Source organism: Coloeus monedula, assembly GCF_965178545.1.
Source record: "Coloeus monedula genome assembly, chromosome: 24".
Lineage (NCBI taxonomy): Eukaryota > Metazoa > Chordata > Aves > Passeriformes > Corvidae > Coloeus > Coloeus monedula.
In genome coordinates this window covers 3,538,626-3,553,712 of record NC_138804.1, presented here as the reverse complement: position 1 = coordinate 3,553,712, position 15,087 = coordinate 3,538,626, and the positions used below count along the sequence as shown (strand labels likewise).

The 15,087-nt window shown below is 51.5% G+C and overlaps 1 protein-coding gene across 1 annotated transcript in view; it reads left to right on the top strand.

Moving 5' to 3' along the window:
- The window catches only part of GRIK3 (glutamate ionotropic receptor kainate type subunit 3), a gene marked incomplete at both ends in the record, with an annotated part of 101,790 nt that overhangs the window by 62,399 nt on the left and 24,304 nt on the right, over nt 1-15,087 (top strand). The window contains 4 exons of the mRNA XM_082296705.1: nt 2,987-3,160; nt 4,968-5,111; nt 7,837-7,944; nt 11,545-11,658. Of these exons, the coding sequence (XP_082152831.1) occupies nt 2,987-3,160; nt 4,968-5,111; nt 7,837-7,944; nt 11,545-11,658 (540 nt within the window). The remainder of the gene's footprint in view (nt 1-2,986; nt 3,161-4,967; nt 5,112-7,836; nt 7,945-11,544; nt 11,659-15,087) is intronic.

The following is a 15,087-nucleotide window of genomic DNA, read 5'->3' as shown; positions in this document are numbered from 1 at the left end:
CCTCCTATTAATCAGCCCCAGCTGAGCCTGGAGTACATTTCATGTGTAGGTACAGCCTGGAGGTGGGAAAAGAGGAATTATAATAAATTAATAGATAAGCAATCACAATTAATGCCACTTTCCTGAAATAACAGTTATATCATGGGAAAGATATTTTAATCTGTCATTCCTTAAGGCAATGTTTTCCTAGCTTGCAATGCCTGTGCTTCAGCTTCCCCAGTACGAGACCCATGGGGTGCTAATGAATTAGTCTATTATGTTATACTGAATGTTTCTAAAAGGTCCCCAGTCAATACTGAGCACAGTGTATCAACACTTGGCATGAAATGCTTCAACATTTTGCTAGGCAGCACGACTACAGTTCACTGACTCCAGCATGAAGAGCCCCATCAGCCTTTTCCACCACAGGAGGAGGACTGGGAGGAGCAGGAGGAGGATCTCTGATGAGCCCTGGTCTCTGTCACGTGCAGATTTTACACCCAAATCCCCTGCAGGGAGAAGCCCAGAACTCCACTTTTCTGGGGCTGTCTCAGCAGTCTGTAAAATGGGGCTTTGCAGACACAGCCAATGCCCCCCTGCCAGATCCCGGGGCAGAGCTGTGGGGACACCTCACCCGCAGGCAGCAACAGGGATGCCCTTCCTGGACACCCACCTTCCCAGCTTCCCACTGAGGACGTGGGATGCACTGAGGATCAGTCCTCAGCATTGCTGCCACCACCGAGGAGCCCGAGCTGGGCGAACTGGGGATGGGGGAGAGCGTCACAGAAACACCGAGAGTAAAATAAAGGGTGGAGGGGAGAATTAATCTGCAGTACAGAAAATAATGAGTGAAAGGGAATGTAGATGAGGTGGAAAATAGAACCAGATGTTTCAATTTGTGGCTGTGCAGGAGCAGAAAATCCAGAAGAAACTGATCTGATGACTCCCATCCACACCTCCCCACATCCTGACACTCAGCTGGTATTCTGAATTATCCTCTGATTCCAGGAGGTGATAAATCAGGCTGCAGCTGAGATTTAAACTGGAACCAAGGGGGGGACGTGATGGGAGGTCGGTTTCTATAGGAACTTGGTGAAAGGAAGGGTCAGTGGGGAGCAGCAGGGCAGGGACAGCACCCAAAATACTGGTGGGATCTGAGAGGTGGCCAGGGCTGGTGGTTTGACAGATGGGCAACAGAGACCATGGGGTCTGGAGCTTGGGGGATGTGATTTGTCATATATGGTCACATTCTGAGGGGGAAATCATCAGCTTTTGCAACCAAAAATTATTTCCTCACAACAGTTTCTGGGATACAAACTGAAATGTCTGATTAAAAATGAATCTTGAAAAAACAGATCCATTCCAGCAGGTCAGGCACAGAACTGCTGTCCCCCCTCACAGCCAGAGACATGAGCACCTGTCTGAAGTCAAACCACTGTTATTTGCCCTTAACTCCCTTAAGTCATTTAAAAGTCAACATTGTGGTCTGGTTTTCCCAATGCCCTTTAACAGAACATGCAGGTTTGCACTTGCAATTTTTCAGGGGAAAAAAAACCAACCCAAAAACCCAAGCCCTGACCTCCATTGTAGGGTGATTAATGATTTGGTCCCTGCTGCACCTGCAGATTTGAGCACTGCATCCATCAGCAGTGAGCTCTGGGGCTGCAGAGGCTGGGGCCAGGCTTATGGAAAAGATCAAACCCCCAAAGCTTATTAAACCAAAACAGCCGTAAGAACCCCCACTCCCTCATGGAGAAGGATGTCTCAGTTGCTGGCAAGTGCTGCTGTTGTTCTGCTTTGCTTAGGGCAGCCTGTGTGGACTTCGCCAGCCCTCCGTGGGCAGATGGGTGCTGTAGCTGGGTGGCCCCACAGTGTAGCTGTGTCCCACCAGCACAGCCCTGTCACACAGCACAGACCAGCCCCAGCACAGCCACAGCCACAGCATCTCATACCATATTGAACCTCTTTTTGATAAGCCCTTGTGATAAGCAGTGAATGCCACATATGCACCCCACGCTCTGCTGCAGAAGACTTGTGGTGTTGCCTTTCCGCCTCCCCACATTTATACTGCCATGAAACACTTCCAGAAGTTGTTCAGGATAAACTGATTAAATATGTCCCATCCAACAATATGTCCCATTAACCAAGGCACCCCTGGCTGCCATCTTGCCTCACTCACCCCCTTGGGTGAGCTGCCTGGCTTTGGGGAGCAGATCAGCTGCCACATGCTCCTGACATGCTGTCTAACCCCAAACTACTCAGACTCGTTCCTGAGCACTGAAGCTGATATTCAGACATGTGGAAAGCCAAGAGCTACACCACAGCAGTGCTGCCCCAGTGCCCCCCAGTGCCCCTCGCTGTCTGCTAAGTGATGCTCGCAGGCTGGCAGCCAGCAGGGCTGAGCACTGCCTGGCTCTGGTTTTTACATCATATAAAGGGCACCCTCATTCATCTGCAGACTGTGTAGGCTGGTCGGAATGTCAAGAAATGCGTCTTAGTTCCTCTTTGATAGTCTGCAAATTGGTGTTTTGCATTCAGAGTGACTCTGTCATCCACAGCACCCTGTGGGCCTCAGCACTCCCAGCAAATCCTCCATGGAAAGGCCCATGGGAGCTTCAGACACAGAAACTCTGCCTTGTCCCCCCTCCCTGGGTTGCAAGTCTCTTTTTTCAGGGTCACAGGCAGTGATTCTGTTTTCTCCCCACAGTCCACTCGCCTCTTTCATGCAGAGACCAAGTTCTTTGGCTCTTTGGTAGGAGTTCCCTTCTGCTGCATGTGGGGGAACCTGCACATACGGCACCCAAATTCCACCAACACCTACAGGCCTCTGCAAGCAGCGACTGACGGCAACAGACAGCACAATCCTCTGAATTCCTGAGGGATATGTCCTCCCTCCCACCTCCTGCAGGCTCTGCTGTCTCACTCCAAACACAGACATGAAGCGATGCAGAAAACTCAAACAAAACAAAGCTAAACAAAATGTTTAAACCGGTTTCTCTCTTTTAAGGATCTTTATGCATTAGACCTAGAACCATATCGCTACTCTGGGGTGAACCTGACCGGCTTCCGGATCCTCAACGTGGAGAACCCGTACGTGTCCTCCATCATTGAGAAGTGGTCCATGGAGCGGCTGCAGTCGGCGCCCAAGGCAGAGCTGGGGCTTCTCGATGGTGTGATGATGGTACGGGCAATTCAAACAGGGCACAGGGGTCTGGGAAGCAGAGCAGGGTGGTAAGGAGGGCAGGAACAGTCATTAAGGCCTAAATGTTACTTTTATTGGTTCTTGTACCAGTAACACCTCATCCCAGGTATCTGCCCTGAGGTATTTTCTTGCATTCTTTAATAACTCTCCTTCAAAGTCTGGGGTGAAGCCCACGCCCCACTGCTGTGGTAATGCTCCTGCTCAGGCCCAGCTGCCAACAGATTTGCCACCAGACAAGGCAGGTAGCCAGGACCTGTCCCAAAGGGCTCCAGCTGCCCCCGAGAACAGCGCGACACCAGCTCCCTGGGCTGGGAGCACAGCACATGGCCAGGCTGGGCCAGGCACTTTGCCAAGATTGATGCAGGGAGAAAGCGCCAAAGCAATGCCCAAAGATGAGCTGTGCTGCAGCTCTGATGACTCCTTTTAGGGTCTGATGGCAGCTCTGCTCTGCTGAGTTACTGCTCAGAAGGTACAGCACCTGCTCGCCCATCTGTCTTCCCTGCGAGGCTGTCTCCGACCCCCGGAATTGCTGACTGGCTCCCTACTTCCCTCTCCTTTAGATCTGCCAGAACCAGCCCTGCAAAGTGGCAAAGCCTCCCAGACTTTCACCTTGAAATGGCTCCTCAGATTCCTCCTGTTGTTTTAGTTGTTAGAGGAGAGACCCCCATTCTCCTGCAGGCTCCTGCCTCTCCCCAGGCTGCCCACGGCTGAGCCCTCCTGTGCCTACAGCAGCGCTCGGTCCCCGGCACTGCTTCTGCTCCCGGCCCCTCTTTGCTTTCTCAGAGGCATCCTGCCTTGGATTTCTGTTTGCCAGGTGTCTGTCCAGTGGGGCCCTGGACTCAGCTGGGCATTACAGTCTGTAATTCACCATGAAATTGCTTGAACATATCCTTGCCTCCCCTTTCCCCCAGCCCCACACTCACAAACCTGTCCCTGCTGAGGTCCATACCCACCCACGGATGCAGGTGGGGCTCCTGCTCTTCATGCTTGGTTGATGAGGGAAGGGAAGGTCACAGGGATGGCTGCCAATGCTGGAGGATTTTCTCCATGGCTACGTCCTGTTAGATGTTTGCTCAGTTATTTGCTGTATTATTTTGTTTTATTGTGGTTTATTACGCTGCTGCTACACTCGCATCTGTTTTGTGGCTCTGTGAAGCCAGCAAATAATGTATTTTCACTAGGAGGTCTTACCACATCAGAGTGAAAAATAAATCACATTCTCTTGATCCGTGTTTGGAGGTGAGATGGGGCATCTCAAATTGAATCTAAAATCATCACATTATATGGAGAAAAGAAAGTTCTCCCTAGGTCAGATCACTGAAATGCTGGAATATGTCACAAAGCCATGAGGTCCTGATTTTGGTGACAGTTTGGGTCATTTTTTGAAAATTGTGTGCCCACAAACATCTCTGTTTCTTATTTTCCCATGTAAAAAATAGTGTGGAAAATATGTTCTCATATAGTTGTTTTTTTTACACTCAGACAAAACAGACTCAACAAGAAAACTCTGTTACTACCTTCTACATTTAGAAGTCGCTGCCTCCCTCTTTGACACCACAGCAGGAAATGTGCAAGAAACAACCCAAAGAGTTGCTCAGAGACAAATGACACTTCCAGAATCGCTGATTTTAGACAGAACCCCGAGCTTTTGGTCTAAAGAGCCAAGGGATGATCAGCAGGGAACACGGACAGAGAAACCCTGGGGCTGGCAGGGGGTGACACAGAGGGGGTTCCACCTTTTCCTACAACACCCCACAGCCACCAACGCTGTTCCCCTTCCCTTTAGACAGACGCTGCCCTGTTGTACGACGCGGTGCACGTGGTGTCCGTCTGCTACCAGCGCGCGCCGCAGATGACCGTGAACTCCCTGCAGTGCCACCGGCACAAGGCCTGGAGGTTCGGCGCCCGCTTCATGAACTTCATAAAAGAGGTAAAAGCATGATTTTTTGACCATAAGTGCTCCCCAGGAGGAGCAGCACAGCTGGGGGGTGCCAGAGGCAAGTGGTGGAGGCTTGGCAGTTCCAGGGTTAGAAAACACCCTTGCACGGGTGGGTACAACTGGATGGAAGCACAGACATGCACCAGGCTGCCGAGTGCACCCAGAAAGGAAAAATCACGCCTTTGTCCTCAAAATAACACCTGTGCAGCCATGCCAAAACATCCCTGAGGAGCTGAAACCTCCCATGTGTCTCTGAGACTAGCTCTGGCCTCTCCAAGCAGCTGGACCACTCCGTCCAAGGCTGTTCCTTACCTGAGCAACAGCCATTTGTCTTCTATTGAAGCAGTTTTGGGGGTCCACAAAGAGCATTCAGTGCCTCTGAACCCCACGGCTGAGCTGGGGCTGTCCCTGCCCGAGTACCAGGGAATGGCATTGGCCGAGGGAGGGGTTCAGCAGGTGGGGGCCAGGGAGTGAAGGGCCAGCTTCTCTCCCTCTATGATTCCAGGCATTACCATTTCTCTGTTCAGCCCATGGAATTGTTTATTGGCTTAATGCCCCGAGTTGGCTCAGAGCAGGGTATCAGCAGCAGTGCGCACTCCAAGGGAGCACAGCACAGGGACCAGCCCTCCCAATGAGCCCCCAGCATACACCCCTGCACCCACACCTCGGGTTTTGCTCCGTCTGCAAAAAGGAGTCCTTGCCCATGGAAAAATGAAAGCAGAGCTGCAGGGAGACACTGCAAACCCTGCCACAGCCGTATTTGTGACAAACCTCTTATCTGCAAGTCATGGAATTGGCTGCTGTGCTGGTCACTCGACTGGGCCATGTTCAAAGGTTGGGTATGAAATCCCCGAAGTTTTCAAACTGAAGAGTGGAGCATGTTGCTAATTGATACTGTGGTCTGTGCTGCTGTGTCACCTGCTGACCCCAGCAGATCCATCCATGACGTGAGATTGTGCCCACCTGGCACTGCCCGAGCTGCATGGAGCACACAGATCCACAGGAGGAGAACGGGACCGTGGTTTCCATTGCAGACAGAGAATGAACTTTTCTCTCAGTATGCACTGAGGACCAAATCTCTCCCCTCTCTGCCTCTCTCTCCTTTCCCATGCTTTGTTCCCTTCTGCAGAGCACCAGCTGGTTGCCAAAACAGAGTGTACACAATTTGTTTGGTTGGCACCTTTTGCAAATCACCCTGCGCCTCACACTCCAGCCCTGCCTGTTGTTTTCCTCTCTGGCACCGTGTCAGCCCGTTGCAGGGATCAGCTTCCTCCGTGCTGCCACCGGAACGGAGGAATTGCTCTCTCCAAGCTCCGGTAAACTCAGAGCAGCGCGGGGGACGCGCTGTGCCCCGGCCGGGCTCCCGCAGTGCGCGGTGCTCGCAGCGCAGCTGTGCTCGCTCCGGCTGCGCGCCTCAAACACGCCCTGGCTCCCGGGGGCTCCGCGGGCTGCGCGTCCCACAGGCAAACCACCTGCACGCCCAAATGAGCAAACATGAGCCTTCCCAGGACTCCAGGGCGGCGAGGCTGGGAACAGGCTGTCGCTGCTCCTCGGGAATTAATGAGGGAGAGCCAGAGGAGCGTATTTACCGGGAGAAATGCCAGTTATTCCCCCTGAGAATACATTATGCCACCTTGATCACACTGGAGTATTTCAAGCTCTCCCACCCATAAAGGAAACACGTTTCCCCGTGAGCAGCCTGCACGGAGCTGCTCAGGGGAGAGACCCCGAGGCCCAGCTCCCCACTGCTGGGATGTGATTGCTGAGCAGCAAACTGTGGCAGCAGCCTGGCGTTCCTACGGGAGCATCCTCCTCAGGAGGATGCTACAGCACATCCAGCACCGCCCCCAGGCATCGGACACCTCGCTGTCCCACAGCTCCTGCTCTGCTGACACAGAGCACCTGGCACTGGGGGTTCTATCACCTCCTAAATCAGAGACATTCATTCTAGGCGTGCTGCAAAGTGAACAATGGGAAAGAAACAGAATCACAGAGTAATTTTTGTGGAATTGAATTTAGGCATCTTTACCCCAAGCTCCTGCTCCTAGTCCCAGTCAGACCGGGCTGTTAAGGACCTCAATCAGCCAAGCACTGAAAATCTCTGGGAACAGGACGTCCCCAGTCGCAGTGGGCACCTGCCCCATCCTTATGCTGCCAAAAACTGAAGTGAGGCACCAGCAGCATGTGCCCCCAGACTCCTGTGCCTGTTTCCAGACCTCAGACCTTGCTTGCACAGACACGTTCTTGGCCTCTTCTGCTCCACTTTGCATCTGGAAGGACAGAAGGAAGCACTCCCAGCGTTTAAGCTTCCACACACCTTGGAAGCTCCAGCAAGTTCATGCACTAAGGGATTACTTCTGACCGGAGTGTCCCAGTCCCGGCTCCCTGCAGCTGGCGTTTATCAGCACTACAAGGATAAATGCAGCACACAAGGATGCCATGATAAATGCAAGTCGTTTTCTACTGAGTCATCATGTCCTGCAACAGCTGGTGAACACAAAGGTGTGAACAGAAATTGTAGCAAGGACTGCAAGGGAGTTAAGGAAATCTCCAGCTCTGTCTGCGGTCTGAGCAGTGACGGAGGAATTATTAATTAATCAGGCTCTTTAGGGAGAAAGAACCAGCATAAGGACTAATTAAAAGAACATACAGTGGAGGGCAAAAGATTATTTATGATACTAAGTAACAGCCCTGCTACTTTTTCTCCCTTCCACAGGCCCAATGGGAGGGATTAACGGGACGAATCGTCTTTAATAAAACCAGTGGTTTACGGACAGATTTTGATTTGGATATCATCAGTCTCAAAGAAGACGGTCTTGAAAAGGTAAGTAGGGTTTGTCTTATCTGCATGTGGCTAGGATAACGCTGGTGCTCAGCAACAGAGAAATGGCTGGTGTTGTATTGATTCCAGGTTTCTGGGGTTTATATAAAAGGATATTCACTTTGTGGGATTTCTCAGATCCTTTTCCATGCTCAACCATGACTCACTCGCCCTGAAGCCAGTGCGTGGGATTACAGATTGCAGAAGTGCTTGTGGCACTTTCCTGGGATAGTGGAGGCAAAAGAAACTTTCAGAACATCCATTAACCCCTCCCTGCCCTAAACAGGCAGGAATTATGCCTGTCCCACTCCCTCTTGCTGGCCTGGCTCACAAACTCTCAGTTCTTCCCCAAGGAGACCATAGCTCTAGAGATAATCATCTGGTGTCATTTCCCATTATGAAATTGCCCAAGGCTTGGGAATGGCCCCAGTTTATTACAGCCTGGATTTCGCAGGAGGATGCACTGGGTATTTTTTTTATTATCTAAGGGACAATAAGGAAAAAAGAAAAGTGTAGTCTTGCCTGGCTGGCTGAGGGTGTCATGAGGGTGAAGGGCAGGAAGGCTGCAGCCTTGGGCCCTCAAAATTAGTGCAGAACTCCTCTGGGCACAATAAAACCATGCTAATGTGCAAATCTGATCCCAGGTGTGCCTGGGGACTTAATTTCCTTCTCTTCAATTACTTAAAAAAACCAAATATAAAATAAAAAGGCAACATGCACAGCTTCAAAGCCCTTAGAACACAGGTTTCAAGGTAAGATCGGTTGGTGACAGAGCAGCGAGTGGCCGGAACACAGGGAGTTGTGATTTCCAAGAAGTTCTGTGATTCCGACTACTCTGTGAGCAGCTCTGTGTCCCTGTTCTGCTACAGGTGTCTATCACCTGTACAGGAGGAATTTGGCAGGGCAGCAAGGCCCTTTCTAGAGCAGAGTCTGCTTTCCGACAGGTACAAGGTGCCTGTGGCAGCCGGGCACGGTGCTGGGTCTGTGCCTCTGGGCAGGGGGACAGGTTCTGAGCCCGCAGGACACCCGGCTGGCAGCAGGGAGGGATTTCAATTACCTGTGCATGGCCCGAGAGCACAGGCGACTTGTCCAGGGAATTAATCACTCGGCACAGGGAGGCAGCCCCAGGGCTGGAGGCAGCCATGGATCAATCCTCCATTTGGAGGGGACGGATCCTGCACCATGAGGCTCCCGGGACCCACCAGCCTGTGCCCCATCCCCCCTCCTCACCGTTTGTTTTTCCTGGGCTTTGAAATGAATGGCTGCCACACTTCCCCACCGCAGCAGCAGCTTGGTGCCTCAGGTAACACAGCTCAAGGTCACCACAGCCCTCTCCTGCTGAGGAGGTTTTGGTGTCAAATACGGAAAAAAAGAAACCATTTCAAATCAACCCAGTGACCTTCAGTCTCGCTGCGATTGAGAAAGGAGGCAGGACGGGGCTGGGGAAGATGCTGCTGCCTTGCAAGAACTGAGCAGGAGCTGGCCTTTGTAGCCTTATGTTTTTACTAAATATTTTGTTTACAGAGTCTAACCCAAAAATAACAACACGTCTTTTTGAAGTCCAACAGCACCGACACACTGCTGGAGAGCTGTGTTGGTCAGGTAATAGAAAACGTGCCAGCCTTTGATACCATGTGAATCCAAATGTTTAAGCAGAGCTGCAGTATCCCCTGTCAAACCGACACCCCTCAGGTGTGCTGAGCAGAGCTGGCACCAGCTGGAGTTATTGCAGTCCTCTGTCACATCAAGCCCACTGGAAGCTGCCAAACCTCGACACAAACCCCATCAACTTTTGTCTCCAATAATTCAGAGATTTCACAGTTCTCACTATTATTTTTCTGAAAGCTTCGTGTCAGCTCCAGAGGGGTTTTAAAGTATCGATGTCAAATCTCTGTTGAAGCTGGAATTCTGTCAATAGTTAATCTGAACTAACAAAACGCCCAACTACAAACAAATCCCAGCCGGATTGTGCATTATGTATCACAGCTTATGTTTGTTGAGCTTTAGGATTGAACCCCTGATCCTCATACCTCCTGGATGTTCCAGGGATTACAGGAGTATTACCAAATCCTAATTACATATAGTTTGACTATCTGACTCACACAGTTCTCTTAATGTACTTTTTCCTTTTTCTTCCTTTTTTAATATTTTAAACTGATTAATTCAGTCTTAAGTGCCATGCATTTAATTTTCTTAAAGAAAACGTAGCAAGACAGAAGTGATTGGGGCTGCACTGCGTTGGGGCCTCTTGGACTTGGTTTTTTCGCATCCACAGTAATAATAATTTTTGACATTGCAGCTGTTGTGTGATCCAAGGCAGAGTTGGGGGATTGCTTCGGTTTTACCTGAAATATTTAAAACCTTTCACAAAGTTCATGGAAACTCTTCTAGAATTTATGACAATTTTTTTGCCAGGCAGCATTGCTCATTACAAAGTCTCTTTTTGGGGATGCAGTAAAACCAAGTTCTCCCCTTGGACTGCTGAAGAGGCTGAAGAATCTTAAAAACAGCAATAAATAAAAGATGGGAAGTTGCTGGCTCCCCAGTGGATTGAGCTGGCTGCCTTTGGCTTCTCTCCATGTCCCACCTTGCAGTTTGACCCTACAGATGGATTGTTCTGTTCCCATTTCCAGGTGGGGTTTGTTTTTTTCTTGCTGTCAGGCTGGCTCCATGGCCACCCTGCTCCATTTGCTGGCAGCACTCCCATATTCCTCCAGCTTTCCTGACATTTTATCTCACTGTCACAGTCCTTTAGCCACTCCTGCCTTCAAAGTTTGTCCCAAAGCCTCCCCTGCACCGTGGAGATCAGGTTAACAGGCTTAGCCTCGCCCAGATGACTTCCTTAAATAGAGACATGTTTTACCATTTCTGGATCAATAGACTTCTTTAAAGTCTAACAATTTATAAAATTTAACAGCTTGAGAAAACAGAGCGCCTGAAATGGAGCTGGTGTGCCTGTGCCATGCCTGGAAAGGGCTGCTGCCACCAACTCCTCCAGGTTTGCAGCTACGATTGAGACCCCCATTGCAGGGATTTCCCGAAGAGGGGCCCAGGGCCCTCCCAAGAGATGTGTTGGAAACCTTCAGCTGATTTGCCACGGCACAGAGAGCAGGAATGGTCCCTACCAGGGATCTGCAGGGCTGTTAGAGTCATTTTTAGTCCTCCCCACTAAAGCAAATTGGCAGGGAAATAGAAAAGAAAGAGAATGGACTCCGATTTGTGGTTATTTTTCTTTTGTTGTGCTTTATCCTTGCCCAGATTTGACTCTTTAGTGTGGTTTGAGTGTTGCTCTATACAGTGCCTTTGCAAATTGTTCATGCATTCAGCCCCTAAATTCCAGTCCCTGCAGTTTCATCCACTGCAGCAGCACAGGGACTGTGGAACATGTGCCATGGGAGTGACCTGCAGCTGAAGGGTTAATGCAGATTACATGGTAATTCCAGTTTTGCTGCTGTTTACTGCAAACAAAAGAAGGACGTTCCCTTTTCCAGGCCGGTAGGATGCTGGGAGCAAGTGAGGAATGCAAGGTAGGGATTAAGGAATGCAGGTAGGGATTGAGGAGTTCGAGATGGAGGTTCACTGTGTTGGTTTGCTTCATTTCAGGTTGGAGCATGGAGCCCTTCCGATGGTTTGAACATCACGGAAATCTCCAAAGGACGAGGGCCCAACGTCACGGACTCACTGAGCAACAGATCTCTAATTGTCACCACAGTGCTGGTAGGAGACTGCCAGCCTGTCACCGTTCTTCCCCCTCAAACCCCAGGGATATCCAATATCTCTGAAAGCTCACAGCACCCCAGTGCAGATCTGCTGGGAGAGGCCCTGCACATGGGCAGGGCTCATGGCGCACCCAATCCCCATGTCCCTGCACATAGGTGACCTGCAACATCCCTGATGCCACTGCCCCTCAGCAGGCTGCCAGCCCCCACGTGGTGGCCAGCAAGGCTGGCACAGGCCAGTGGGAACCACGGGTGCTGTCCTGGCCAAGCTCCTCCACTTCAGCTGCCCCTGTCCCACTCGGGCGGCTGCCCTGCCCAGGAAGCTGCTGCTCGTCCTGGCTGAGCTCTTCTGCTTCCTCTGCCCAGCCAGGTCCCTGTCCCTTGTCCATCCCTGCATGCTGGAGAGTCCTCCTCTGCCCATCCCTACATGCCAGAGGGCCCATCCCCTGCTGATCCCTGCATGCTGGGGGTCTGTCCCTTGTCGATCGATCCCTGCATGCCAGAGGGCACAGGGGGCTTGCACGTGCTGAGCTCCAGGACAGCCCCATGTCACCGTGCCCCCAGCGCCCGGGCAGGCAGGGCCACAGCAGTGGGCACTCAGCTGGCCAGCACTGCCCACCTCAGGTAAGAGTGTTCTTGGTACCGAAGAGAATACCAAGAGCAACCAGAGCCCCTGGCTCAGCTGTGACACTGTCTGTCTGTCCCCCTCCTGGGCACGTATTTCTGAAGTCCCCAGTCATCATCCCCTGATGCCGTCATCCAGCTCCGCTCCCAAGTGCCACGCTGTATTTTGTTCTCCTGCTCACTCCTGGATCTGACAGCGGGTGTTGGATCTCAGTGAGTTTTTTTGACTAGTTCATGACTGGTGGCATTGGTTCCTGCACGGCTCTTACACAGCACGGGCGTGGCACCGGGAAGCAACAAAACACATCAGCTCTTGGCCAACCTGCCCAAATCTGGACCTGAGTTATGGGCTTGCCTAGGGATATTTTCCGGCCCTTTTGTGTTCCATGTTTTCAGGGAATGTAAAAGGGCCAGCTGGGGATGCATTCCCCAGTCTGGAGCAGTGTGAAGCCTTGTGATGTCCTTCCCTTCCCAAAAGGATGTAACTTGATGTAGTGAGGATTTGTATCATAAAAGGAATGGGACCAAGGTGCCCAGAGGGGAACAGAGGAAGGGAACTCTTGGTCTAGGGCAGGAGAAGGGCTGGAACCAAAGGTCTTGTATCCCTCAGCAAGGGGTTAGCAGGGTGGAAGCAGAACATAAGCCAAAGACAAATGATGCTGCAGCTTTCCATGCAAATCAGCCACTCCTCCTACTGAACTTCCCATCCACCACATGGCATTTTTTCCCATGAAACATTTCCATGGCTGTGGAATTGTCTGGGTCCAGGCCATGGTACCTACCATACCTCAAAGGCCAGGGCATAATGCAAAATGATGGAGCCAGGAGGGCACTGTCAGCCATCTGCCTTTGACAGGCTTTTTTCGAGCAGCATTTCCATCTCATGCTCTGCAAGCACGTACAAATTACATAAGGCACAGGGTGATATCAGTTCCCATTAACTGTGCCACTCCATGGGCCTGCACACGTGCCACAGGGCTTCCACCTTGGAACCACAGCTGTCCTGAATCCCCGTGCCCGTGGAAGGAGGGAATGTGCTCAGACCTGAGTTCTGCAGTAATTGCACTGCATATGCTGGAGTCTAAAACATAAAATACAACCTTAGATGTTATTTGCATTTGCAACACCCCTTTGTAGTTCTGCACTGCTGTAAATGACGAGAGAAGAGCCATAGGAGGAGCCTTTAAAAGAAAAAGCATGAAAGGTTATTTTTTCCCCTTTTGCTCATATTGCAGTGACTTGTTGGAAGAGAAATATTACCCCAGCAGCCAGCGCCGCTCTCCCCAAGCAATATGGGAACTGTGAAGTTATGAAATTGAGGGCACCTTCACTGAGAAATCGATTAGCAAACTGAGAGAGCTTGTGAATTGGATGTCTGGCCATTTTCAGTAATAAATTGTGAAATAGTCCGTGAATAAGTGGTTCACAGAGTTCAGAATTACCCCCTAGGAAATGTTTGAGACCTGGAGATACATTACTGAAGCGAGTGGCGTCCTAATGTTCAGTGCTTCGGCTGTTAAATATGTATGTAATCCCTACAGCGCTTCCCAAAATTAATAGTGCTTTATGGCTGCTCTGGAGCCGGCGTATTTATATCAAGATCCATAGATTCAGCTGATTCACAAACAAAGCACTAATTCCAGAGCAGAAAGCCGAGGAGGCGGCGGGGGAGCACAGGATTGAGCCGAGCTGCACGTGCCAAGTTAAACTCCGTGGGCGTGATGTGATCAGTTGGGCTTTAGAGCTCTGCAAATGGGGCTTCATGTGCTGCCACGTCCCCTCCTGACCCTGCTGCTGGGCCAAAGGAGCAGCTCCTGCCTCTCTGTGGGAGCACAGAACCCCAGGGCAGAGCTGGGAGCTGGCAGGTGGGCAGAAACAAGCACCACCAGCCTCCAGGCTGGCACAGCCCCACGCTGGCCCCCAAGCCACCCCCTCAGAGCACCCCCGGGCAGGGCACCCATGCCCCACCAAACCAGGCAATGTGACAGGGCTCTAATGAGGGCTCCAGACCTGCCCTCCCACCTCTTCAAGCCCCCTGTGCCTGAGCGAAATCACAGAGGGTGTTTGCCAGCACGAAGCGTAGCCCTCCCTCACCCTCCCTCGCTGGCCACCCCATGGCAAGGACAGGCACCCTGCAGACACCCCCAGTTTGAGCCAGGGACTCGCTGTAGGTACCTCACCCTCCTCTTGCCTTCCAGCTCTTGCCTGCTGCCCACCATCTTTCCCATTTCCATCTGTCCTCCACACGTTTTTCCCTCGGGCTCCCCAGTGTTCCTCGTCCTCGGTGGCTGCCCAATCCTGAGAGGCAGCAAAGGACTCTGGCTTCGCTGTGTGAGCTCACCTGCCAGCCCCTGCTCGAGGGGAGGGATCCACAGGTCACTGCATTAGTTCTCTCCCCTGTGCTGGTGCTCAGCTCTGCTCTGGTTCAGACACCCCCAGCTCTCCCAGGGAGCCAGAAGTGCAGCAGGCAGCACAAAGTTTCCCTGGGCAGTAGCAGGGCCCCGTGTCCGTCAGGTAATGCCGGCACAGAGGAGTGCCAGTGACCTGAGTGGAGAGGTTTTGGGGTGGCCCCAGCCATGCATGGCTCCCTGACCCTGAATTTCACCCACCAGCCTCCTTCTCACTGTGGTGAATGGCAGCTACCGGGTGCAGGGCTCGGGGGTGAGTTTATCCTCCCCCTCTTTTACTGTTTCTAACACTTCATTTTCAGAGCATGAAATGGTTATTTTTCTCCCTGAAATCCTACCAAATGGAAAACAGTTGGCTGCTCAGAAGAGACAAAATTAAATTTTGTGGGGTAAAC